The 26,029-nt window shown below is 35.9% G+C and overlaps 1 protein-coding gene across 3 annotated transcripts in view; it reads left to right on the top strand.

Moving 5' to 3' along the window:
* Nucleotides 1-5,559: 5,559 nt before the first annotated feature.
* Nucleotides 5,560-26,029, top strand: part of LOC148944234 (uncharacterized) — a 98,586-nt gene continuing 78,116 nt past the window's right edge. The window contains exon 1 of one of the 3 annotated variants that reach the window (XM_089100689.1): nucleotides 5,560-6,436. In XM_089100689.1, the coding sequence (XP_088956815.1) occupies nucleotides 5,647-6,436 (790 nt within the window). In that variant the 5' untranslated portion in view covers nucleotides 5,560-5,646. Of the gene's footprint in view, nucleotides 6,437-20,342; nucleotides 20,445-25,473; nucleotides 25,616-26,029 lie in introns of those variants that run through there. The other 2 variants (XM_089100690.1, XM_089100691.1) reach the window with 2 other exon arrangements.

Genomic DNA, 26,029 nt, shown 5'->3' with positions numbered 1-26,029 from the left:
TTCGCTATGTATTCATGTTAATGTGTGTTTGTAATTTGCTCTGTTGTAATTTTTCTATTTTCATATTTTTTGTGTGTATATGGCTCTTGGGCTTTTTGAAATACATGATCTATCTATCTATCTATTCCGCGTATCAGAGAACCCTACTGTAGAGGTTTCAAACTCCTATCTACAAAAATGTGGAATTTTGCATTTTTTGCCAGAAGAAAGATCACGGGTGCGTGTTTATTTGTTTTTTGTTTTTTTTTTCTCAGGGGTGAACGTATCGATCCAGTGGTCCTAGAATATCGTGGGAGGGCTCATTGGAACGGAAATTAAAAGTTCTAGTGTCTTTTTTTAAGTGACCAAAAAATGGAGGGCAAACATGCCCCCTCCCATGCTCATTTTTCCCCAACGTCACTCGATCAAAATTTTTAAGATAGCCATTTTGTTCAGCATGGTCGAAAATATGATAACTATGTCTTTTAGGATGACTTAATCTCCCGAAGTCCCCGGGGGTGGGCTGAAAGTTATGAACTTTACCCAATGTTAACATATAGTATTGATTATTGAGAAGTATACAGACGTTTTCAGGGTTATTTTCTGGTAGTGGGGGGGATTTCCGGATTTCCCAGCATTATTCAAAAAAGATCAGAAATTAAATTAATAAAAAAACAAGTGTTTCAACTGAAAGTAAGGAGCAACATCAAAATTTAAAACGAACAGAAAATATTACGTATATTATTGGGCTCACCCCCCCAGTCAATACCTGGCTTTTTAAGCCAAAGATTTTTTAGTGCTTTCATAAGAGCTATTTATTCTAATTAACGGCCTTTGTGATTAAGGGGTCATTTATAAAGAATTGGAACAAAATTCGAACTTTAGCTTAAAGAGCAAGGTATTGACTAGGGGGCGAACCCCCTAATATACGTATTAAAAATATATGAATGAAGATGTTCGTTACGTAAGTTAATTCGTAAGTTACGTATATTTATTACTAATAAAAACGTTCGTAAAAAAAAATTAAACAAGTTTCAGGAAAGCCATTTAACAAAATAAAAATAAAATTAATATTGAATTTTTTTTTAATTATTCATGTACGGTGAGCCAAAATCAAAACCTGCATCAATTCAAAAACATTCGAAAATTAAATTAAAAAAACAAGTTTTTTTTAACTGAAAGTAGGAATAACGTTAAAACTTAAAACGAACAGAAATTATTCCGTATATGAAAGGGCCTGTCCCCTCCTCAGTGCATCACTCTTTACGCTAAAGTTTGACTTTCTCACAACTCTATTTTTTTTTAAACAATAAAAAACTTTAGCGTAAAGAGCGAGGCGATGAGTTGGAGACAGCCCCATTCATATAGGGAATAATTTCTGTTTGTTTTAAGTTTTAACATCGTTCCTTACTTTTAGTTAAAAAAAAAAATTTTTTGTTTAATTTCTCAAAAAGAAAGAGAGCTGATCCTCGTTTTCTATATAGAGTTAAATAAAGTGCATTAATCTGGTAGTTACTTACATGCTACAGCAATGGTAGTTCTTATTTTTTTTTAAATATTACTACATAATTTTCAAAGATGTTTCAGAAACAAGGCCGTATCCAGAGGGTAAGGTTGAGGGGTTTGCCCCCCCTGAAATGTTTGTCCGACTCGTAAAAACGTAACAAAAATGAATGTAAACACATTTTTGACGCGTCTTTTAAGTTTTTTTTGTAGTTTCCTCCGAAGAAATCCTTTTGTAACCCCCCCCCCTGAAAAAAAAATCCTGGATATCACCCTGTTTGGAAACAAAGAGCAATTTTGGAGGATGTTTCTTCGTTTAGAAAATTTTCAAAATACGTTTTACCAGACATAATGACACCACGGGATGGTGGAATATTTTGGACTGACGTTTCGTAAAAAGTTTCTACTGCATTTGTTCATGATAGGTCTTCACTCTGTTGTAAAAAAAAACTACTGGATAATTCTATACTTTTTTTCTCATAATTAAAGGCAGGGTTTTTTTCGGGGCGTTGGGGGCGATAATAAAATTTGAGTAAGAAGCGCAAAACAGTTTGGTATAATCAAGGAGGCACACTTGTGCCTCTAGCACACTTGTGCCTCTATAAAGATCAAGGAGGCACACTTGTGCCTCTATAAAGAGGCGACCCACCACAATGTTAAGCGATTTCAGGTCCTAGAGGTCGCAGAGAGACGGCGGTAATCGCATTTTGTAGCCCAAGCTCAAACTAAGAAACTTGAAAAATTTCATCCTCCTCCGACTTTATCTTCATGGGGTAAACTGGGCCGGAAGTTTGGACCCTCCCACCACAGACCCCCCTTTAACGTTGTCCGATTGGGCTGAAATTTAGAGGTTAAGCTTTCCTAGGACCCAGGAGCTTATCCTCGAAATTTCAGCTCAATCCGATCACTCCTTCCCTGTTTTCAAAATACCAAATATAGCCACTTAAAATTCATCATCATTTCTTTTTTTTCTTAGCCACGCCTACAGGCCACAGTTGGCAACGGATCCGGTTGAATGAGGACTCATTCGAAGCAGAATTTGACCTGTTAGAGCCTTTTGATATTTTCAGACCGAAAAAATTATCCCCCGAATTTACATTTACGAAAAACCTCGTTTTCCTATATTAGCCCATGTTAATTTTTCCCACCACAACCCCCCTTTAACGTTGTCTGATCGGGCTGAAATTTAGAGGATAAGCTTTCCTGGGGCCTGGGACTTATACTCGAAATTTCAGCTCAATCTGATCACTCCTTCCCTGTTTTTCAAAAACCAAATATCAAGTTTTTTGGGACTTTGCTTGCGTCGAAAATAGCTTCCATTCACTAAAAAACAATTACACTTGTGTTTGTTTAGTCTATAGATTGATACTCCAGACTGTCAGGCAGAAAACCGGGTTCGATTCACTGTCAGAGCAAATTTTTTGTATAATGAATTTAAACTTAAAAAAGAAACTCAGTTTCTTTTTTAAATTATTTAAAAAAAATTACGTTTTCTAAAGAGTTAAAGAGGCTGAGTTACAAGGTCGACCCTTGAGTAATAAACTGTACAAAAACGTGCTGAAACTATTTGAAAAAAACTACGTTTTCTAAAGAGTTAAAGAGGCTGAGTTACAAGGTCGAACCTTAAAACGTACAGGGATTAGGAGGCACAGTTGGGGGGCTGCCGCCCCCAAACTCCCGCTTTCGCAGCCTTTAAATAAAAAAAAGTTTTTTAAACTGAAAGTAAGGAGCGACATTAAATCTTAAAATGAACAGAAATTATTCCGTATATGAAAGGGGCTGTGCCCTCCTCAACGCCTCGCTCTTTACGCTAAAGTTTGACTTTCTCACAACTCTTTTTTTTTAACAATAAAAACTTTAGCGTAAAGAGCGAGGCGTTGAGGAGGGCACATCCACTTTCATATACGGAATAATTTCTGTTTGTTTTAAGTTTTAATGTCGCTCCTTACTTTCAGTTTAAAAAACTTTTTTTTTTATTTAAAGGCTGCGAACGGGAGGGGTGTGAGGGGCGGCCGCCCCCCAACAGTGCCTCCTAATCCCGGTACGTTTTAAGGTTTAGCCTTGTAATTCAGCCGCTTTAACTCTTTAGAAAACGTAGTTTTTTTCAAATAATTTAGGATTTAGGGACCTCCTAGCTCAGAGGCCTTCCTCGTACCTGCATGACCAGTAGTCTTTAGCTCAGAAAAAGCAATGCATAAAAATTCGGAACTTTTTTTCTGAAATGGGAATATGAAACGGAGAAGAAAAGTTCCTCCTAAAGTTTGTAATATTTCTAACTATTATCTAGAAGAAACAAATAGTTTTTTTTATTATCTAGTAAATAGAAAAATACGAAAAAAGAAACTATATAACTCGAAAATTAAACTTCTTCTTAATTGTATAGTGTTTAGGCACGTTCTCTTGTTGTCTGCCTCCAGCGGGATGATTCTTCTTTTTACTGATCTTCCGAATTTTAGTCCACCACATCCTCTTGAGTAACCTTTCACCTAGAGGTTCAAGTCAAGTGCTGATTTCCACTTATGCAACATAATGCCGCAGATTTTTAGCTTTCAGTTCCGAGCACAAATTATATATTATTTTTAAGAGCAGTGAGTTTTCATTGTGCATCTGGTAGGATTGTATCCAGTTTTTTGGGGGGGAGGGATTACAAAAGGATTTTTTTCGGGGGGGGGGGACTACAAAAAAATTAAAAGAACGCATCAAAATTTGTTTATATTCATTTTATTACGTTTTTACGAGTCGGATGAACATTTCGGGGGGGGGGGGGTCAAACCCCCAACCCCCCTGGATACGGCGTTAGCATCAATTCTAAATCATTTCAATTCTTACCTGCCGGCCGATGTAAGTGTCTGAATCAGTGATTCCAATCGGCGGTGAGCGCACTCATTGGATCGCTAGAAAAGATTTTGGGGAAGGGGTTGGTTTTACATGGAAAACTCGGAAACACGTTAAAAAAATCTATATAATGCGCGCATATGTAATTACTCTGCTAAAATATTTTACTCTATTTTAAAGGGTCTTAAATAGTTTGTTCTTCGATTCAAAGTTATTTGGGTCTCTGGAAATGCTGGCACTCGTGAATCCAGGGGGGCGGCAACCCTCCCTCCAAAAAAAAAATATGGCACCCTATTTCCCTGTTTTTCGCCCTTTTTTAGAATAAATTTGTAAATTTGGTTAATTATTGGCACCTTTGTCACATTGGACCCCCAAGATTTTGCCCATTGACGCCCTTGTCACATTGGGTCTCCCCAAGATTTTGCTCTAGATCCGCCCCTGGATGCTGGGAACCCCTGATATACAGAATGTGGGATAGCTAAATTTGACATACATATAGTTAGGAAAATATGTATAGCCTAAGCACGGGCGTATTCAGGGGGGCAATGGGAAGTAACCCCCCTGTGAAAAAATTTTTTTTATGTAATTTTAAAAGTTTCCTTGTAATCCCTCCCCCAGAAAAAAAACTGAACAAAAATCCTGGATAGGCCCTGGAGCCTAAGTCAGGTTAGCTACTTAGTCCGGGCACCAGATTTGAAATAAAAATGTCGTAAACATTATATTGTTTGCCAATGGGGAGCGGTATGTATTTTAAGTCATACCAAGTTACATATGTAACCTCACTGGCTTTCTTACTGTAGAGTCGTCATTCAATACTTGCAGCAGCCTATAGTGATCGCTCCTTCCCCATCCCACGTTATTAAAATGCTCGTTTTTCGCCTCCTTGCGAAAAAAAAAAAAATCATAGCATCCCCTGAGCACAGTTTAGGCATCCGGTCTTTTTCTTGTCCACCTGTGGGAAAATGGTCCCCGAGGACAGGTCCAAGCCATCAAAACTTGGACAGACAACTTTCTAACTTAGGCCAACTTTCATGAAAGGAAGAAATATTTAAATTGGCTTCCCTTCTACACTGTAATTACATTTTCAGAAGACATGTTCGCGCATAATTTCGTCTATTAAGTATACGAAGTTAGAGACAACGCTTGCTTTAGGTCACTAATTTTTTAAAACTAGTACAATACACCAGAAGCGAAATTGCTATCACCTTAAAGGCATTGCAGATGCCAAACATTAAGCCATCGATCCATCGAAAAGTAAATCAGTGAACAATCTAGTAAAAGCTGTGAAGTTTGACTAAATTCAGTCAGTCTATTTTAGGACATGTTTGTATGATGTTTGTTACCACTTATCAAATACTGCTGACAAATAACATGGAAACTGATAAGATCAATTCTAATGAATGTGATGAAAATTCAAACAGTTACAAGGAATGTCAGGTCAAAGTGGATGATTTTGTCTTGAAGAGGAAGGAGCTTGAGGAAACAGTTTCTGTGAAAAGCTTGCAAAAGGAGCTGCAAAAAAATGAAAAGGAAGAGAATAACAATGCGGCAGGATTTGAAGACAAAAAAAATGCGAAACAAATGGATGACAAAGATGGGGAAAATAACGACCCTAATGGGTCTTCCCTTGGCATAAGTGATTCAGTTACCATTATGATGGAGGATGAACACAAAATAGACGGCATGAAATCTGATAATCTTTCAATTGATATTTCTGGGGAAGAAGGGTTAATACTCTCCCCACCAGAGGGGTTTGACTCTCCAGACAATGAAGAAACTGAAAATCTTGAAGAAGAAAATATTCCATCTGAAAACGATGATAGACTATCGTTTATAATGAATGAGGAAAATTCCTGTTTCGAAAATGTAGGTAACGAAATGCATACCAATGAATCTGAAACAGGTAATCCAGATGATAATGCAAATGAAGCGGTAGTCCAAAATGGTCAGATAGGCGTAATGACATCAACTGATGATAAGGAGATTGTGGACAATGTTAATGAGATTATTGACAATGTCGTAGAGATTACTGAAAGTGTTGACAACACCGAAAAGGATTCATTAGAATTTACCGACACAGGTATTGAAGCTGAAACCGAGGGTTTGGATGGCGACGAAGGTACAAATACTTTTTATTTGGGTTTCTAAGGGTTAGCATGCATTTGGATTATCCTTGTGAAATAAACATTATAATAAGGAAATTTTGACTTAATTACATTCAGCATACCCTTATTTAATGAATTTGAATTTGGGCTTTCAGCTGATTCCAATTTGTACTGTTTTTTTTTTTTTTACATAGATATTTGAAATTATCGATTTTTTCACTTACGTAAAGTTGGGTTAGGTTATAGTATTAATCAGAGGTGTCATCAGCCAAAAAATTTGAGGGGGGGGTTGGATTTTGCCGACTGGCTGATCATTTTACTGACTGACTTGGGTGATGTTGCTATTGAAATTTATTCATTCTTTGTTTTTATAGGCAGAGACTGATCTTCTTCATTGATACTTGGTCATATATTTCCATCAGCCCATTCACCCTAATAAAAAAAAAGTTTGAGCCATTAAAATAGCGGCTTTCGCGTCACATTTTTGGTACTGGTGCGTTAAACGTACACTTTTATATACTAATGAGAGACGAAACCCGCCAGACTGGTTGTTTTCAAGAGACCGCTATTCAGAAATGGAACGCAAAGAGTAGTCTTCATTGTGTTTACGATATTTAAACTGTTGTTTTTTGGGGTTTGGGGGGGGGGGGTGGGGGAAGGTACCTAGGTTAGGTGGTAAATTTTTCGCAAATCTTATTATTGATTTACGAATAAAGTAAACATACCACTCGATGCCTTTTTATGCTCTTTCCAAATATAATAATAATTTTTGTCGGAAATGAATTTTACCCCCACCCCTATATATACCAATTCAGGGTATATATTTGGGTAAATTTCTACTAAATCATATTATTGAGTTAGGAATAAAGTGAATACACCATTCGATGCCTTTTTTCATTCTGATTACAAATATAATAATCATTTCTATCTTAAATGAATTTCAGCCCCCCCATATATATGCCAATTCAGGGTTAGGTTAGTTTGTAGAAATATATACCCTGAATTGACATATATGGGGGGGGGGCTGAAATTCATTTCCGATAGCGTATAGCGATAGCGTAATATTGACTTACGCACTTTATGCGTAAGTCAATAATATGATTTGGTATATATTGACCTATATTTGCACATTAGGGGGGTGGGGTAAAGTTTAAACTTACCTCCCATTTATATCAGAAATAAAATTTACCCCCGCCCCCATAATGTGCAAATATATACCCTGAATTGGTATATATAGGGTTGGGGCTAAAATTCATTTGCGGCAAAATGATTATTATATTTGGAAAGAGCATAAAAAAGGCATCGAGTGGTATGTTTACTTTATTCGTAAGTCAATAATATGATGTGCGAAAAATTTACCGGTTAGGTTAGGTTATGTTTTTAATATATGGTATGCTTTACCCCCCTCCCCTAATGTGCAAATATATAGCCCAAATTTGTTTATAAACTATTATATATTTATCCTATTTTATTTCATTAGTATTAACCAAACTTGACTTTTTAGAAGTGTCCGTATAATGCAGCAGTACCACATTTATTTTCTTTGTATATTTCTCATCAGCAGTTGTTTCATAATCCCAATTAAAAAAAAAAAACTATCTTTTATAGCCTAGAGCTATATTCAGAGATTAGGAACTGGGACACAACTAAATTGATACAACTTTACGTGCCTTGGGGCATTTAAGTATGTATACCTTAAAGGTTTTACTTAGACGCCATCGGACTCAACCAGGCTTCAATCCTCTGTGTTCAAATTAACCGAGTGTATTAGAAGCCTCATATTCTGCATAAGTTTCAAACTTACACTCACTGTATAGCCTACTGTAGCGTCTTCTTTTTCCGAATATGATACACATTTCATACCACGCGTATAAGCTCTGAGCAAATACGTCACAGGCTTAGTTCAGTTGCTGCCTGGCAAAAAACAGGGTTTTCCATAGACATCCTGTGGAGTGTACATCAGAATCGCACATGCGCGAAGGCAGAGTATGAATACGGTGTAGATTTAAGTGGGTTTCACCTTACTATTAAAGAGAGTATAGCCTTTGTCGTTACTGTGTATTCTCTCTACTGTGCTAACACTCGAGTGCCCTATCTGTATGTAATCTACCATTGAAGTGAGGCACTGGAAGTATAAGAAAGATGTAGCGTAACAAAATTATTGGCCCCCCCCCCCTAATATTTTGTTGTTCCACCCGACTGAATTTTGACAAGTGTTTTTTTTCAGTATTTTCATTGGAAATAGCTTGTTTGTTATTTTAATTGAAAGAAAAGTTGCCCTCCTCCTCAATTTTGAAAATATATTGCATCCCCTCCCCTCTCCATTTTCATTAATCGGCATCACTGGGGGAATTTTTAAGTTCTTACTTTTTTGAGCTGTTGATTGACAAATTCTATTGACATTTTTTCTCTATTTCCTTTTCTTGCCCTAGGTCACCGTTAATTCAAAATATTTGAAAAAAGAATCGTTAGTGTCTAGCAATGAGCTGTCATGAAAGTGGTTTTGTTAAGTTATAGCCATGATTATTAAAACAATGAGACATGATTTGATACTATTTTTTTATAACACTAAAGTAGAGAAAGTTTCAATTAATTCGTGAGAGTTTTAGACCTTTTTATTCGTCAAGTTTCAGGTTTTTCACTTTTTCCAGAATTCATCATTTAAAAGACTTGCCACTTTGTAAGGGATTTTAGCGCGCTTGATTCGTTCAAAAATATACATTCATTAAGTTCAACAGTTTTTTTTTTTTTTAGATTTTAGCAACAAAGAACTTACGTGATTGCTAGTTTCGTACATAAAAAATCCCTTTAAAATCAGGGTTGACATTGGATCCGCGTTAGTTTAACCAATAGGAAGGGGGTAAAAAAAGCAGGAAACGGTATAAGCCTAGAGAAGGACCTGTGGAGAAGGAAACATGTTAAGAAATCATTTCATGCTTCGTAATATGCAGAATAATTGTAGTTAGCGAATTTTGCATGCAGCCCCAGTATACTCAGCCTCTACCCCCTCCCAGATGTGAAAATATATAGCCCAAAGGTACTTATTAATAATCCGGTAAGTCCGCGAGAAACCCCGCATCGAAAAAGGCCGAGAGTTACGTGAAAAACAGGGGTTGCTCTCTCAGTGACAAAGATTTAAACTTCAGTTTTTTGGGGTTGAATGGGCAAAAAAAGGTACCTGGGTTGGGTTAGGTTAGGTTACGTATTTAATATGTGCTATGCTTTACCCCCCCCCCACCGTAATGTGCAAATATATAGCCCAAATTTGTTTATGAACTGTTATACTTCCATCCTATTTTATTTCATTAGCATTAACGAAACTTCACTTTTCGCGTACTTACTGGATTCTTAACAAGTACCAGCCCAAATTATTTATTTCCCATATATTCTCCCAATGCATCTCGCTTGTTTCAACCCATGTACCCTTTAAATTGAATCAACTGCGACGAAACAAGAACCAGAAAAACAAGTGGCAGGTGGCAGACTGCATTGGAAATATATAATTTGGGCTATACATTTGCAAAATAGGGGGGAGGGTAAATTCAAGCAAGGCTGAATGCAAAATGTGTTAGCTACAATTATTCTGTATATTATGAAATATGAATTGTTTTCTTAACAGATTTTCTTCTCTACAGGTCCTTCTCTAGGCTTATACCCAGGCAACAAGCACATTTTAGGCCTTTTATTTCTAGTTTTGTGGGTCTTTGTGAGGGAGTCTTATTGCGAAATTAAAGGAAGAGCTCTCTTCCCCTGTCGGTTATCAGTATTAACAATACTAATTTGCTGATCGTGGATATAGCTTAGAGATTTAACATTTAAGAAGTTGCTGAAGTAACTTTTTGCAGTTCAGGGCAAAAAAAGAACGTTTTATTAAAAGTTTTGTATTTGTTATAAATTAAATCTTTGTTTAGATGATCATTGGCTTTTTGTTTGCTCTTAATTTGTTTTATACATTTACTTCATTTTTCCTTTTGATTTTCTTCATACTCTCGAGTTTAAAATTTACTTGGGCAACCATTCATCTTTGATTTGCTTGGCTAAATCTGAGAAAACACAATAGAAGCACGACTCAATATTCAAGGAAACTGAATTGAATAACTTTTGATCTTCAATCTGTTACCAATTCTCACCATGTGTCTAACTCAATAGAAGAAGATTATAATTAGCTCAGACCTTGCACTCTCACCATGATTTAGTTTATTGTTATACCAGTATTGAATCAGACTGAAGTTTAATCAAATTATTTAGATACATAAATAAATGACAGGAAAGAAACGCAAGCGAAATAGATAAAAAAAAAAAAAAAAAAATATGGTCTAAAGCTTGTCCGTCCTCTGTGGGCGACTTTGTTGCTTTTATTGTAAAATAGTGGCTCATTTTTATTTTGTTTGGTTTTCTTTTTTATTGATTTTAATTATTTATTGAACTCTTTTATTTTCTGGTTTCGAAAGTTAATCTTTTATTTTTCTTCATTGTAAATTCATTAGCATTCAAAACGGTTTTTTGGAAGTCCCTACCGAAATGGCTGAGAATTTACCTCTTTAGTTTTGGTTCTCCATGGTTTCACCGAGCGTATACCGACTGTTTAGAATAAAGTCAGTTGGTTCCAGCCATAGAGATAGACAAAGAATAAAGGCCGGATCCTCTAAATTTTGTGCCCCGATTTCGCCATGAAACCTGGTGTCTTAGACTTCCCAGTGTCTCAGATTTCACTAATCTTAGAACGTAAGAAAGAAATAAATAGCTGAAAACTGGTCTCTAATCTTTTTTCTATCTATATGGTCCCGATGACAACCTATGAGGAATTTTGATTAACCTGATTTTTACTCTCGACCATATTTCTCCTGAGTATGATTTTTATCTGTTAGCTGAGAATTAGGGCTGATAGCGTAGAGCGTATGAAAAGAGCTAAAGATAGTCCAATTTTTGTTAACTAAAAACTGGTGGCACTATCCGGTTCAGAGTTCATTTTTTCAACAAAAACTAACTATCACATTCCCCCGCAAATCCCATTTGAACTCTAGCTGTATGCCAATTTGACCCCAGGCTAAAGTAAACAGCCAAGAATGTGGCTCCTCAGCCCTGGTTGGCTGCTTTGTTGTTTAGCTCCTGCCCTTACAAGTGCTCCTCTAATTATCGTTGGCTACAGTGCTCCTGTAATAGTTACTCTGTGACTGACAACTAAAACATATTACTATATAGCTCAGCACCCCTACAATTCAACCCCATGTAAATAAATACTCATTCATCTCAACCCACATGCAACTTCCAAAATTTAGTTTAACCTCATTTAACCCTAGCCCCACTTAAATGAGCCCCTTAGAGCTCAAGACCATTCTAATTAATTGCTATCAGCTAAGCCTCATTTAACTCAATCAGCTTTCAATTCAACCCCATATAACGGAGCTCCATTCCAATACAACCAATGTAACTCAACCCTCATTCAATTAACCCCATGCAATTAAACCACATTCCAGTCAATCCCATTCAACTGAATCTTGTGTAGCTAAACTGCCATTTAACCCAACCCCGTTAATTTCAAACCTCATTCAACTTAACCCTCATTTAATTCAACTCTAATTCAACCTATACAGCATTTTATTTAACCCAGTGTAACCCAATCCCCATTAAAATCAACCCCATGTAGCTCAAACATATTCCACTCAACGCTATCAGACTCAGTTCCATGCAGATAACCTCATTAAACTCAGCCTCTTGAAAATCAACTCTTTCCAATCGCATCGATGTTTCATTAAATTAATTAAAAAAAAACTTTTTCACAAAATAAGTTTTTCAAAGAAAAGTAAAGAACTCCATTAAACAAAAAATGAGCAAAAAATAAAATCAAATAATCTACCAAGCTCTAAACTACCACAAATCAGCATCGATAAATAAATGAAACCCAAAACGAACAGAAATTTCAATAAATAACCGAGTCAAACTCAAAACGAGCAGAAATTAACATAAGTTGGACGCAAAACCCCTATACCTTCCCAAGGCCAGAACAAAATTAGCACTTTGCTGAAAAAAATATTAATGTTTTTACTTTTATAACTTTAATAAATCAAATAATTTTAACATTTTGATAACTAAATATCGATTCATGTATATTAAACTGACACTGCGTATTCATCTGAGATTTTTTGCGAAAGTACAAGTTTTGTTCTGGCCTTGGGGTGGCATAGGCGGATTATACCTAACTTATGTAAACGTCAGCTCATTTTAAGGTTGACTTGGTTATTTATTGTAATTTCTGTTCGTTTTGGGTTTCATTTATTTATCGATGCTTAAATCAACTAGCCTGGAATTCAACTAGCCTACGCTGAACAAAATGGCTATCTCAAAATTTTGAGTGGAGGTCTTTTTGGGAATGTTGGTTGTGGGGGGGGGGGCTATGTGCCCTCCAAATACTTCCGACTATTAAAAAGGGCACTAGCCCTTTGAATTTCCAATCGAATGAGCCTGTTTTGAAGTTTCTACGACAACGCCTTCTATAAACACCTTATATGCCCCCAGGGCATGACTGAAAACCCTTGCCCTGAGGGTTGTCGTGGAGTTTCCTTCTCAAAAACATATTTTCTATCTGGAAATCAACTACGTTGAACAAAATGGCTATCTCACAATTTTGATTGGATGTTTTTGGGGGAAAGATGGGGGGGGGATAGTTGCCCTCTAATCACTTTCGACTACTAAAAAGGGCACTAGCCCTTGGAAGTTCCAATCGAATGAGCCTGTTTTGAAGTTTATACGACAACGCCTTTTATAAAAACCTTATATGCCCCTAGGGTATAACTTAAAACCCTTGCCCCGAGGGTTATGGGGAAGTGTCCTTCTCGAAAAGATATTTTCTATCTGGAAATCAGCTACACTGAACAAAATTGCTATATCAAAATCTTGATTGGATGTGTTTGGGGGAATGATGGGCGTAGGGGGGGGCTAGTTGCCCTCCAATCACTTTCGACTATTAAAAAGGGCACTAGCCCTTTGAATTTCCAATCGAAGGAGCCTTTTTTAAAGTTTCTACGACAATGCCTTCAATAAAAACCCTATATGCCCCTAGGGCATAACTTAAAACCCTTGCCCTGAGGGTTGTGGGGGGGGGAGGGTCCTCCTCAAAAACACATTTTCTATCTGGAAATCATTTACGCTGAACAAAATGGCTATCTCAAAATTTCGATTGGATGTGTTTGGGGAAATGATTGGCGTGAGGGGGGGGGGGAGCTAGTTGCCCTCCAATCACTTTCGACTATTAAAAAGGGCACTAGAACTCTCGATTTCCAATCAAATGAACCATTTTTGAAGTCCCTACGACGACCCCTTCTATATGAAGTGCCCTGCTTTAAAGAAAAAAAAAATAATAAACTGTAGATTGTGTCAACATTGATATTATATATCCTCAGGGCAAAACTTAAAAGCCTAGCCCCAAGGGTGTTGCGGGAGTGTCCTTCTCAAAAGATATTATTTATCTTGAAATAAGCTACGTTGACAGAATGGCTATCTCAAAATTTTGATGGGAGGGGTGGGGGGGAATGGTGGGCGGGGGGGGGGGGCTAATTACCTTGCAGTCAATTTTGAAAATTAAAAAGGGCACTGGCCACTCAAATTTCAAATCGACTCAGCCATTTCCAGAGTTTTTAAGTCGACTCCTTCAACAAGAAATGCCCGGTCATGGAGAAAAAAAAAAAAAAAAAAAAAAAAAAAAAAAAAAAAACATTGTGTCCACATCGTTCTTTACTTAGGCAGCGCTGGCGCGCTGCCTATGATTTGATAGTTAAATCAATTCGTATTCAATAACCAAGTATCCATCTAAATCTCGTTTCGAGTGGGCGGATTTTCACTGTTGTCGGAAAATCAGTCGAAAAACTTTCGGTGTCCGATTGGCTGGAAACTTATGTACAAAGGCAAGGCCGTATCCATGGGGGGGATTAGGGGTTTGAACCCCTCCCCCTTGAAGTGTTTGTCCGACTCGTAAAAACGTAACAAAAATGAATATAGCCTAAACAAATTTTTGATGCGTTTTTTTTTTAAGTTTTTTTCTTTGTAAAACTCCACTCCGGAAAAAATACTTTTTCAACCCCCCTCCTCAGAAAAAAAAATCCCGGATATGACCTTGTGCATAGGTCCTTTGAAGTTGCATCAAATAAAATACACTCTCTTACAGTAATTAACTAATGAATAACAACAATTCCGTTGAAGGCCAACCGTTGTCACATGCAACAATAGATATATTTTGGGTTAAGATATATTTAACTGGGGTAATTTTTGGGTCGATTCAATCAGAAGTTGAGTTGCATCAGGAAAGATTGAGTTGAGTTGGGGGGTTGACCGGCAGTGGTTTATTTACATAAAGATTAGGTTAAATAGGGCCAAGTTTAACAAACAAACGAGTTTAACCCAAACAAGTGGACTAATAAATGTGACTCTTCTTATGTCAAAGTTTTTTCTTTAAATATAACGGCAAACTTTTTTTTTTTTTTTTTTTTTGATTGTGGTCGTAATTCCAATACGACCACGGGATAGTGGAGATTGGGAGTCTTTATGTTGACAAATGAATGATAAATAAACCCAAACAAGTGGACTAATAAATGTGACTCTTCTGATGTCAAAGTTTTTTCTTTAAATATAACGGCAAACTTTTTTTTTTATACAAAGGATTTTCTGTTTAGTTTAGATATAATAATTTTCATAAATAATTCGAAAATTATCTCGGCAGAATGTGTGAAATACTTCGCTGTCCTGAGCATTTTCTACTGGAATTTCCACCAAGGCCTTGGTGAGTTTAATCCTCAAATTCTCTAATAAATAATTCGAAAATTATCTCGGCAGAATGTGTGAAACAGTTCGCTGTCCTGAGCATTTTCTACTGGAATTTCCACCTAGGCCTTGGTGAGTTTAATCCTCAAATTCTCGAAGATGATTTCAACAATTCGAAAATTTCAATCCAAATGATTCCCATTTTGAGGGTCTGGGGATATTTTACATGCAGTTGATTGGGGATTTCGACAGTGATCTATAGTGGTAAGGCATCTGCCACTTGTGCGACACGAACTGTCTTTCACAAAACACAGTTATACTGTTAAACTGTAAAAGCAAAGAAACTCCTGCTGTTCAAATATGTGTGTATCCTCGAAAAAGAAAGAGACGATTATAACAAATAAAATGTACGCTATCTTGGCATCCGAATGATGCTTTTGTTCATTTAAAACAAAATCCATTTCCTGCTCTGATATCCTAAAAGTGCTTCGATAATCTGTATTAGAAAATTCTTACTAAACCCGGAATCTAGTAAAAACAATTTTGTAGAAGAAATAACATAATTTAACAGTCGGTAAAAGTCTTAGAAAAAAAGAACTGCAAAATACCAAATTTTCCAGATGTACTGTTTGGGCTAAAAGTAGTATAAATATACTAGAGATTGTTATACTGTTTGTTCAGATTAATTTGATCATAAAAGTATTTTTTGGGAAAATATGTCTCATACAAACATTCACGGAAAACCTCTCTTAATGTACTTGATTCAAGGCCGTCTACTAGCTTCTTGAGTTCCACTAACTTAGTAAACGAAGCCTACTAACTCTTAAATAAGCGGAAACTATGAGCAGATGCTACATATTAGTGAAAACTGCTGTTTCATAGCTTATTGGCGTAAGCATGTCTCTTCAAATTCAAGCCATTTTGGGGAATTCTTTCATGTAACGGAACATTTAGCTTATGCTCTTTTTATTATAGTCTTTACATAGCTATTGCAGTTTTAAATTTACTTATAGTTACATTTTGCATGATGAAAAGGATTTTATTTGAAGGTATTTCTCTTATTTATTTTTTTTTATTAAGTTTTGTGTTTTTTTTTGTCTGTATTTTAATTTTATATGCATTGCTGCTAAGATGATTTATAATAAAACATGTTTTCCTTAAACTCCAGGGATTGGGTATATTCTTTTTATTCAGTCTGACTTGAATATAATATTAATTTTGTATCTGAAAATTTCAGATTTAAACACTATTAGTCTTACCATTCAAAACAACATTAGTCTTACCATTTTAAGCAACATTAGTCTTACCATTTTAAACAACATTAATCTTACCACTCAAATTGAACAAAGCTCTTCAAATTTAACAAGCACTTTTGTTTTCTTTACTTAATTCTTTTTAACCAGCCTAATCAGTGTCCTGCTTCCTCCTCCCGCAAGCTCACCAAAGTCAACTATAAAAGATAGAAAATTCGTGAAATACAAAACACAAGGTCATATAAAAGGCTATATAAAAAATAACTCCTTTTTTTAGCCATTTCCAGTTTTTACTTCTAATTCTATGTGTAGTTAGTTCTGTTTATATGCCTATTTCTATGTTGTAATTTGCTCTAGTTTTATTTCTATGTTCAGTTCTACTGCGTGTCTGATTCTATGTTTTAGTCCCTTCTCTAGTTCACTTCTGGTTTTATGTTATATTCTTAGGTTCTATTTTGTTCCATTTCAAGTTGAATTTCTACATTTCTTTATCTATTTTCCTCTTGGGTTGTTGCTATTATATTTGCTATGCCTTTAATTCCGTAATATAAAAGTGGAATTTTAATTGTTTAGATTTGCATCATTCCCAACAAAAAGAGCCCGTGTTTCCCCCATATTTTTTAAAACAAGTTAGACAGAATAAAGGTTCCTCCGAAGCGTCTGTACCCGCTGGTTGTACGTTGTACAGACCTTTCAGCAAATCCTCGAATGCCTTTAAAATTTATGTATGCTACTTTTCTACCACTCCTAGCCGAGTGGTTAGCACGCTAGACTTGAAATCCTTTGTCCGTGAGAACAGGGTTTCAAGTCCTTATGTCACCGGCCATTTGGCTTGGAGCGGGGTCAGTGGCGTCACTCTGTTGGGTTCGCCAGATTTGAGTCAACTCTAGATATGCACCTGGAGAAATCAGGGGAAGGTAACCAGGAAGGGTATACTGGAGCACAGGATCGTTGGACCTAGGGCCGTATCCAGGATTTTTTTCTGGGGGGGGGTGAGGGTTACAAAAGGATTTTATCGGGGGGGGGGGGGGCATAAAAATTTAGAAAAAAAAATCAAAAATGTGTTAATATTCATTTTTGTTACGTTTTTACAAGTAGGACACACATTTCGGGGAGGGGGGGGGGGGTCAAACTTCCTAACCCTCCTGGATACGGCCTTGGCTGGACCCCAACCCCCTATTAGACTTCCTGGCTGAATCGCCTTGAAACGGAGATTAGCACCGCCGGTATGAACTGTGGAGTCCAGTGCCGTATTTTTAACCTTGCTTTTTGTTTAACAAGAATCATAATTCGTTTTGCCCTAAAAGTTGAAAATAGTTGATATTAGGGTTACCCGTATTTAGTAACTGAATAATGTGACTCCCACTCCTTAAAAAACGACCAAATTTCTTCCAATAACATTTAATTTAAGTAAAATCCAGCATTAGTTGAGATTTCAAAGTATTTTCTCTATTTTTCAATAATTCAAGATTTTACTGAAAACGACGACCAAAGTAAGTATCTGTGAAATGGTTTTTTAAGGGGTGTATTTGCTTAGCAGAAGACATGTGGGATTGGGTTGGATTTGGTTAGACACAATGGTTTCATCATCCAGTAGCTTTAATTCACAGAAATTTAGAGGGAGGGGATGTAGTTTTCAATGCCTAGGGAGGGAGGCAAATTTGTCTTACTTTTCACCAAATAAAGGTATTTTTCATGGAAAATACCCCCCCCCCCCCCAAAAAAAAAAAGTATTTTGAAAATCTAGGAGAGAAATCTAGGGAGCACAGCCACTTCTTTCCCTCCCCACTTCAGCTCAAAAAGACTACCAAACGATTTTGTTCATTGTATACTCAATTAAAGCAGTATTATCCTGTTTAACGTTGAAATGTTTACAATTTTCTTCCTTACTAAGGTAAAACTATTAAGATATCAATTATGGTCATGTGTTTTGTGTTTGATGATATGTCCATGTTCTGTAGTAGACTTTGGTGAACTCTTGGAGAAGAAGAAGCGAGGCATTGATTATGCGGGTGAAAAAGAATCAAGTAAAGGAAAACAAAAGGGGTGTTTAAATTTGATGAGATTTGTTCAATTTGAGGTCAGACTAATGTTTGTTGATGAAAAATGAGGTACTATCAACAATTAACGTTCTGTTTCCATGTTTGGCCTGGCGCTTGGCCAAAAGAGCAAATAAAAAGAATTGAATCGTAAGTTTGGGTTGTAGTATGTTAATATTGATATTACATACCCGCATAAAGAATCCGACATGACTTGTACTCTTTGTAACGAAGCAAATTGCCGTATACTCTCGCTAAGACATATTTTCATGAATCAATATTGATTTCATGATGGAGGACATTTGATGACGGAAGAACGACAAAAGAATTCCTTAGCTTGGTGAAAGACAGCCTAAATGTCGGCCCGTGGCTGACCAGAACAAACCGAACATGTTTTATATCCAAGGTTTAAATAAAACTTAAAAAAATCTTCGATTAGTTGAACAGTCCCTTGAATTGAAAGAGGCTACACGGTATGATAACTTCAATTGGTACTTTCCCATTATATAGGCATTTCGAAAAAGTTAAGTTTTGTTAATGCTAATGAAATAAAATAAAATAGGATGAATATATAATCGTTTATAAACAAATTTGTGCTCTAGGCTATATTTGCACATTAGGGGGGGGGGGGTAAAGCATTGCATATATTAAATACGTAACCTAACCTAGGTACATTCCCCCCTAAACCGCAAAAATAACAGTTTAAATATCGTAAACGCAATGAAAACCACGCTATGGATTGCATTACTCTGAAGTCATCTCTTGAATTAACCCGTCAAAAACGGGTTTTTCGGACTGGCTTCCTTGTAAATGCCCATATAATGAGAAAGTACCCTTCAATTTGCCACATTTTCTTTTTTCAAGCCATCTCTGCTGATGGAGCATTTCAGTAAAGTTGCAACAAAATATAATCATTGAAGAACCAGTTTTTTGGGGGATAATTGTGGAATTCCAAACAAAAATTGGGGGAGTAGTGTTCCTTAAAGTAGTAATTCATAAAGAATCACTGTAGATTTTTTTTTTATCAAAGAAGATAACCTAAACGTTGGCCTTTGGCTGACCAGAACAAACCAAACACGTTTTATTTCATCCGAGATTTAAACAAAACTAAAAAAAAACCTTCGATTAGTTGAACAGTCCTTTAAATTGAAAGAGGCTACACGGTATGATACCCCCAATTTTCCACCTTTTTTTCCAAGCCATCGCAAGCCATCTGTTGATGGAGCATTTCAATATAAGTTGCAACAAAAGAAAATTTTTAACGAAACAGTTTTTTGTAGGATCTTTGTGGAATTCCAAACAAAACTGGAGAGTAGTGTTCCTTAAAGAATACTAATCCCAAGAACATCTTAATGAGGCCAGACGTATGCTTTGCCCCGAAATGGTTTCATTTATTGTGAAGGCTATATTTTATTAAAGATATTTTCCGCCAGGTCTCAGAAACCAGAGAGCCGATTGAATACCGAAGATTATCAAATACCGGTAAATTGTTTAAAACCGGGAACGACCCTCCCTTCGAATCGTGTCCCCGGTTTCGAAAGACTTATAACTCCGCAATTGTGATCAGGGTTACCGACACCGGAACATACTTAAAGTTCACTGTCAAAGATTTTTTTTTGCAATATCCTTTTCTTTAGCTACAATCTCAACATTATTGTATTCACGCCATGTTTAGCATTACAAATGTTATCAAGTCATTATGATTAGTAAACAGCGCAAGGGTAGGGCCCATTAAAGCCCGCACATATGTACAGGAAATAGATAGTTCGTGTGCCAGAGCGTAACTGAATGCTTTCTCACCTGTTTCCGGTGTCGCTTTATAGCTTTTTGTGCTTCCCTTTCGCCAGTATTAGTTACTCTTCGCTTGTGTCTTATACTTAAAAGGATTACAGGCTATATTCAGTAGGCTTGATGAAAAACTAATCATACTTTTAATAATATGTCTCGTCCACTCCTAATTTACAGACAATCAAAGAGTAAGAAGATGATTTACATATATGCAAGGTCGTGTCCATGATTAAAAAAAACAGTTCTTGTGTAGAAAGCGGTAAGTGTATTGCGAAAACAAATACGCAATACCCGGTACTTATATGAGACGCTGTATAAAGATAGGCATTGCAAAGGGTTTCTCACTCCGGGAACTATACTTAAACTTCAGTTTTTTGGGATCTAGGGGGAATAAAAGGTACCTAGGTTGGGTGGTTGGGTTAGGTAAGGTTACGTATTTAATATATGTTGTTCTTTCCCCCCCCCCCCTCTCCCATTGTGGAAATATATAGCCCAATTTTGTTCATAAACGATTATATTTTCATCCTATTTTCTTTTATTTTATTAGCATTAACTAAACTTCACTTTTCACGCACTTACCGCTTTCTACACAAGTACCAAAAACACTTTACAGACGCATCAAAAAGTTGTTTATACGTATTTTTGTTACTTTTTTTACGATTCAGAAAATTTAAAGGGGACGGTGTTCAAACCGAGTAACCTAGATATTGGCTTGCATTATATACATATATATATATATATATATATATATATATATATATATATATATATATATATATATATATATATATATATATATATATATATATATATATATATATATATATATATATATATATATATATGTTTATTTATTTATTTATAAATGTTGTTTTGTTAATGAAATACATGAAAATATTTGACGTTTTCGAAATTTTAACCTCTTAATCTTAACAATATTGACATTACTAAATTGTGAAAACTTTTATTTCATTCAGTGACATTTTACTATTATTCCATTATTGAAACACATGACAATATTGGCATCCTCTTAATGGTGAGTTTTGAACAAGGTTGTAGGACTAGTGCAAATAAAGAAAGTTTAATGTTAATTGACTCAGTTAAATGAGGCCTTAAAAAATTGTCCTGTCTGTCGTCGTATGTCCTCTGATGCAAGAAGGTTTTATACATATCGTTTTGACAATTTTGAACTGATGGGCTGTCAAAGAATTTTGCCCAATCTCATAATTTTGGCCCTATTTGGGCCGAATTGTTGTTTTGATTGCACAAAATGGATTATCACTTTAAAAAAAAAATGCTAAAATAGTACCAACCATACTGTTCAGCTCAGATCCAAAAAAACTGGACACTGACAAGGGGCTATCAGCCAAACCAACTGTTCCCCTGTCTGCATCTATTGTTTATCCCAATAATTTATCAAATTCAATCAATATTTTTCCAGCTCAAATAATTCACAACACAACTTAAGTAAAGGTAAAGTATTATCAAGCATTCATAGCAGAGAACCATTGGATAGTTCCACTTTCGAATCTTGCAAGTTGGAAGTTAGTAATATTGGTGATGCCCATATTGAAAATGAAGAGGGACTATTTGTGCTTTACAGTAATTAAATAAAAAAAACAAGTTTTTTAAACTGAAAGTAAGGAGCGACATTAAAACTGAAAACGAACAGAAATTATTCCGTATATGAAAGGGGCTGTCCCCTCGTCAACGCCTCGCTCTTTACGCTAAAGTTTTTTATTGTTTTAAAAACTAAAGTTGTGAGACAGAGTCAAACTTTAGCACAAAGAGCGAGGTGTTGAGGAGGGAACAGCCCCTTTCATATACGGAATAATTTCTGTTCGTTTTAAGTTTTAATGTCGCTTCTTACTTTCAGTTTAAAAAACTTGTTTTTTTTATTTAATTTCTGATCGTTTTTTAGTTAATGCAGCTTTTTTTTGCATAAAAATTTTACTTTTCTTTTGCTAAATGGATGTCTTTACAAATTAACTTACGTAACTAACTTCTATATTCGTATATTTTTCTTCTGGCAAAAAATACAAAGTTGCAGATTTTTGCAGATATGAGCTTGAAACCTATGTAATAGGGTTTTCTGATACGCTGAATCTGACGGTGTGATTTTCATTAAAATTCTTTCACTTGTAGGGGATGTTTCCCCCTCTTTAAAAAATCGAGTAAATTTTCTCAGGCTCGTAGCCTTTGATGAGTAATAATAAACTTAATAAAATTTATATATTTAGGATCAGCATTATAAACACATTCTTTTGATACATTTATTGACATCAAAATTCCGTTTTTAAAAGTTTCGATTACTATTGAGCCGTATCACTTGTTTTTTTATTGTTTTTTTTTATTACGTATATGTTATTACGTATATGAAGGGGTTCTCCCCTTAGTCAATACCACGCTCTTTACGTTAAAATTAAAAAAAAAAATTTATTCACAAACCCCTGAATCACAAAGGCCGTTTAATTAGAATAGATAGCTCTTTTGAAAGCACTAAAAAAAAAACTGTAGCGTAAAGAGCGAGGTATTGACTTGTGGGAGAACCCCCTCACATACGTTATAATTTCTGTTTGTTTTAAGTTTTAATATTCCTTCTAACATTTCAGTTGAAAAAACTTGTATTTTTTATTTAATTTCTGATCGTTTTTTAAATAATCCTTGGAAATCCGGCGCCCCCTGCATAGAAATGTCCCTTACCCCCAAGAAACATCCTCCACGGAAATATTCCCCAGAGTAACCCCCTCCTCTAGCCCCCTCCCCCTCCAGGAAAAAATCCTTGCTGAAAATGGTTGTATACTTCCCAATAGCCAATAAATAATGCTGGCGAGTCCGGCGCCCCCTTCATGGCAATTTCCCTTCCCCCATGACAACTTCCTTCATGACCAGATCCTACGACATACCCACCGACCCCCCTTCCCTCCCACTCACCCCAAAAAATACACCAGCAAAATTATGGATAAATACCAAAAACCAAAACTAAATGTTAACATTGGGTAAAGTTAAAAACATTTAGCCCACCCACAGGGAACTTCGGGGGATTAAGTCATCCTAAAAGACATATTTATCATATTTTCGACCATGCTGAACAAAATTGCTACCTCAAAATTTTGATCGGGTGACTTTGAGAAAAAAATAAGCGTGGAAGGTAACCTAGTTGCACTTCATTTTTTTTGGTCACTTAAAAAGGGCAAATAAACTTTTGGTTACCACTTCAATGAGTCCTTCCGAGATATTCTACGGACACTGGATCAATGAGATTACTACTGGGAAAAAAAACAAAAAAAAACAAACAAACAAATAAACACGCACCCGTGATCTTTCTTCTAGAAAAAAATGCAAAATTCCACATTTTTGTAGATAGGAGCTAGATACATCTACAGTAGGGTTTTCTGATACGCTGAATATGACGGTGTGATTTTCATTAAGGTTCTATTGATTTTATGGGGTCTTTTCCCCTTTTTTTGAAAATCAGCCAAATTTTCTCAGGCGCGTAACTTTTGATGGGTAGCTCTAAACTTGATGAAAATTATATATTTGAAATCAGCATTGAAATCTGATTCTTTTTATATATCTATTGGTATCAAAAACCCGTTTTCTAGAGTTTCGGTTACCATTGAGCCGGGTCGCTCCTTACTTACAGTTCGTTACCACGAACTGTTTGATATGGATTGCATCAGCACAAAAATGGATGAAATAACAGCTATAGTGTCAGCAAGACCTGAAGTGAGTGTATTATAGGCTCACTTTTCGCGCACTTACCGCTTTCTACACAAGTACCAAAAACATGAATATAAATTATACATGGTAACATAAAGATGATTTGGTTCATAGTAAATAGAAAGAGCCATTTTGCTCTATATCATTCCTTGATGGTTTTTCTAGATTAATACGGGCTGCTTAATTTTTGTTTCTTATTTTTGAACTACAAAGCAGCAATTCTACATCTGAGAGCAGAACTATCGTATTTGCTTCTTCGATTGGACAGTATGTGAAGATCGACCACAAACCCAAGAATTAATCTTTTTGGGGCTAATATTTTGAAGAGGGGGACTTAGACCCTCTCCCAGTGGGCTTTTCATATATCCCCCTTCTTCAAGACTCGTATGCAGGGTTAGGCTTCTGGTTCGGAGTCCTTCAAAAACTCAAAATTTTCATCATTTCTATAATGATCTGTTTTTGTAATGATGTGCCGTTTTAATAATTTTTTTTTATTCGGAACCCTGAAAAAAAATTTCTGCATGCGCACTTACTCTCCCTTGGTACTTCTGTATTATAGCGACCACACCCAAGAAGTGAAGTTAGGTTAATACTAATGATATATACCAAAACATGATGAAATAAAAAAACTTTAGTAACAAAATTATGGAAAATACAACAGAGAATTATGGAAAGCAGGCCGCCTAGAACGCATTTTATCAAATTCCTAACCTAACCAACTCTTTATATTCAATATTTAATTAAAATATACCTGCATAGTAGTTAATCTCACTGAGACTAAGCTATTACAGATTAACCGGTTTTACTCAGATTAAGAACAACAGTACGGTCGCCATAACACGTAAGCACCTCTCCACTTTATGGATTTGACCAGTTTACATCTACAATTATTACCAAATGCTAAAGAAGTCTTCCTGTTGGCGCTTCTTTATTGCTTTTATTATAATTCCTTCACTTGTGTGCATGGGCGGATTCAGGTTTTTTTTTTGGGGGGGGGGGCGCAAAATAGCTTGATCTGAAATTTTTTTTAGGGGGGGGGACAAAATAGGTTGATCCGATAAACTTGCGTTAGGAGCAAGTTTAATTAACGCAAACTTGAGTTAATTAAGTAAATTACACTACTTTAGACTACGCTAGGGGGGGCACCCTCCTGGATCCGCCACTACGCGTGTGTGTGTAACGTTCTTAAATTTGGTGCCATGCCCTTTCAACTTTGATATTCCATTCATATTTTGAAGAACTAAAAAAAAAATCTCTGCCCTGAAACTTCAGTCCTTCACACGACCTGGCCCAAAAAAATCCCATAACTGTTACAAAGTCATCAAGTCGTTCATTCACCTGCTGGCTTAATTGCTGCTCGAAGCACTTCAGTGATGCGGAATTTGACGTACGTTGTGTCGCTAAGATGTGGTTGCTCCTCACTATTGTGTTTTGAATTTGAGTTGTAAATTTGATAGATTTTGACAATCCTTCACTATGATATTCTAGTTTTTTAATTGATTAAAAATTAATTAGTTAATGGAATAATTAATTGATTATTTAATTTTGCTATAATGTGGTTTTTCCTTCTTATTACACTTTAAGTTTTGAAAATCGGATAAGTTGCGGACAATGCTTTACTCTGCTATTCTAGTTCGTAAGTATGGTTTTTGTCTTCGGTCAAAGATCTTGCGTTGATTATTCATTTGATGACGCTATGATGTGGCTGCCTGTGCGCAGCGTCATTGGGGTTGTGCAAATTTAGAAAAGTGTGGGTAATGCAACGCTCTATTCCTATTTATCCCTGTTCCTATTTATTGACTAGAGTAAAAATTAGTTAATTAATATACTAATTGATTGACTGCTTACTTTTGCTACTTTATGACTGTTGATCTCTGAGCTGTGAAAATTGGGTTAAGTGTCGACAAATCTCCTGTTGTACCTCATAAGTCAGTCAGTTGTCTTTGTTAACTGATTTTCGACGTACTACCTTAAATTAAGTACTTTTTTCAAGACCACACTGCCTTTCCATGACGAACAAATAAACTTTCAATTGGAGATAAGTCCATTT

This window comes from Artemia sp. Qi Xiang Cuo, chromosome 14, assembly GCF_049724085.1.
Source record: "Artemia sp. Qi Xiang Cuo chromosome 14, ASM4972408v1, whole genome shotgun sequence".
NCBI lineage: Eukaryota > Metazoa > Arthropoda > Branchiopoda > Anostraca > Artemiidae > Artemia > Artemia sp. Qi Xiang Cuo.
This window is presented reverse-complemented; position numbering and strand designations above follow the sequence as displayed.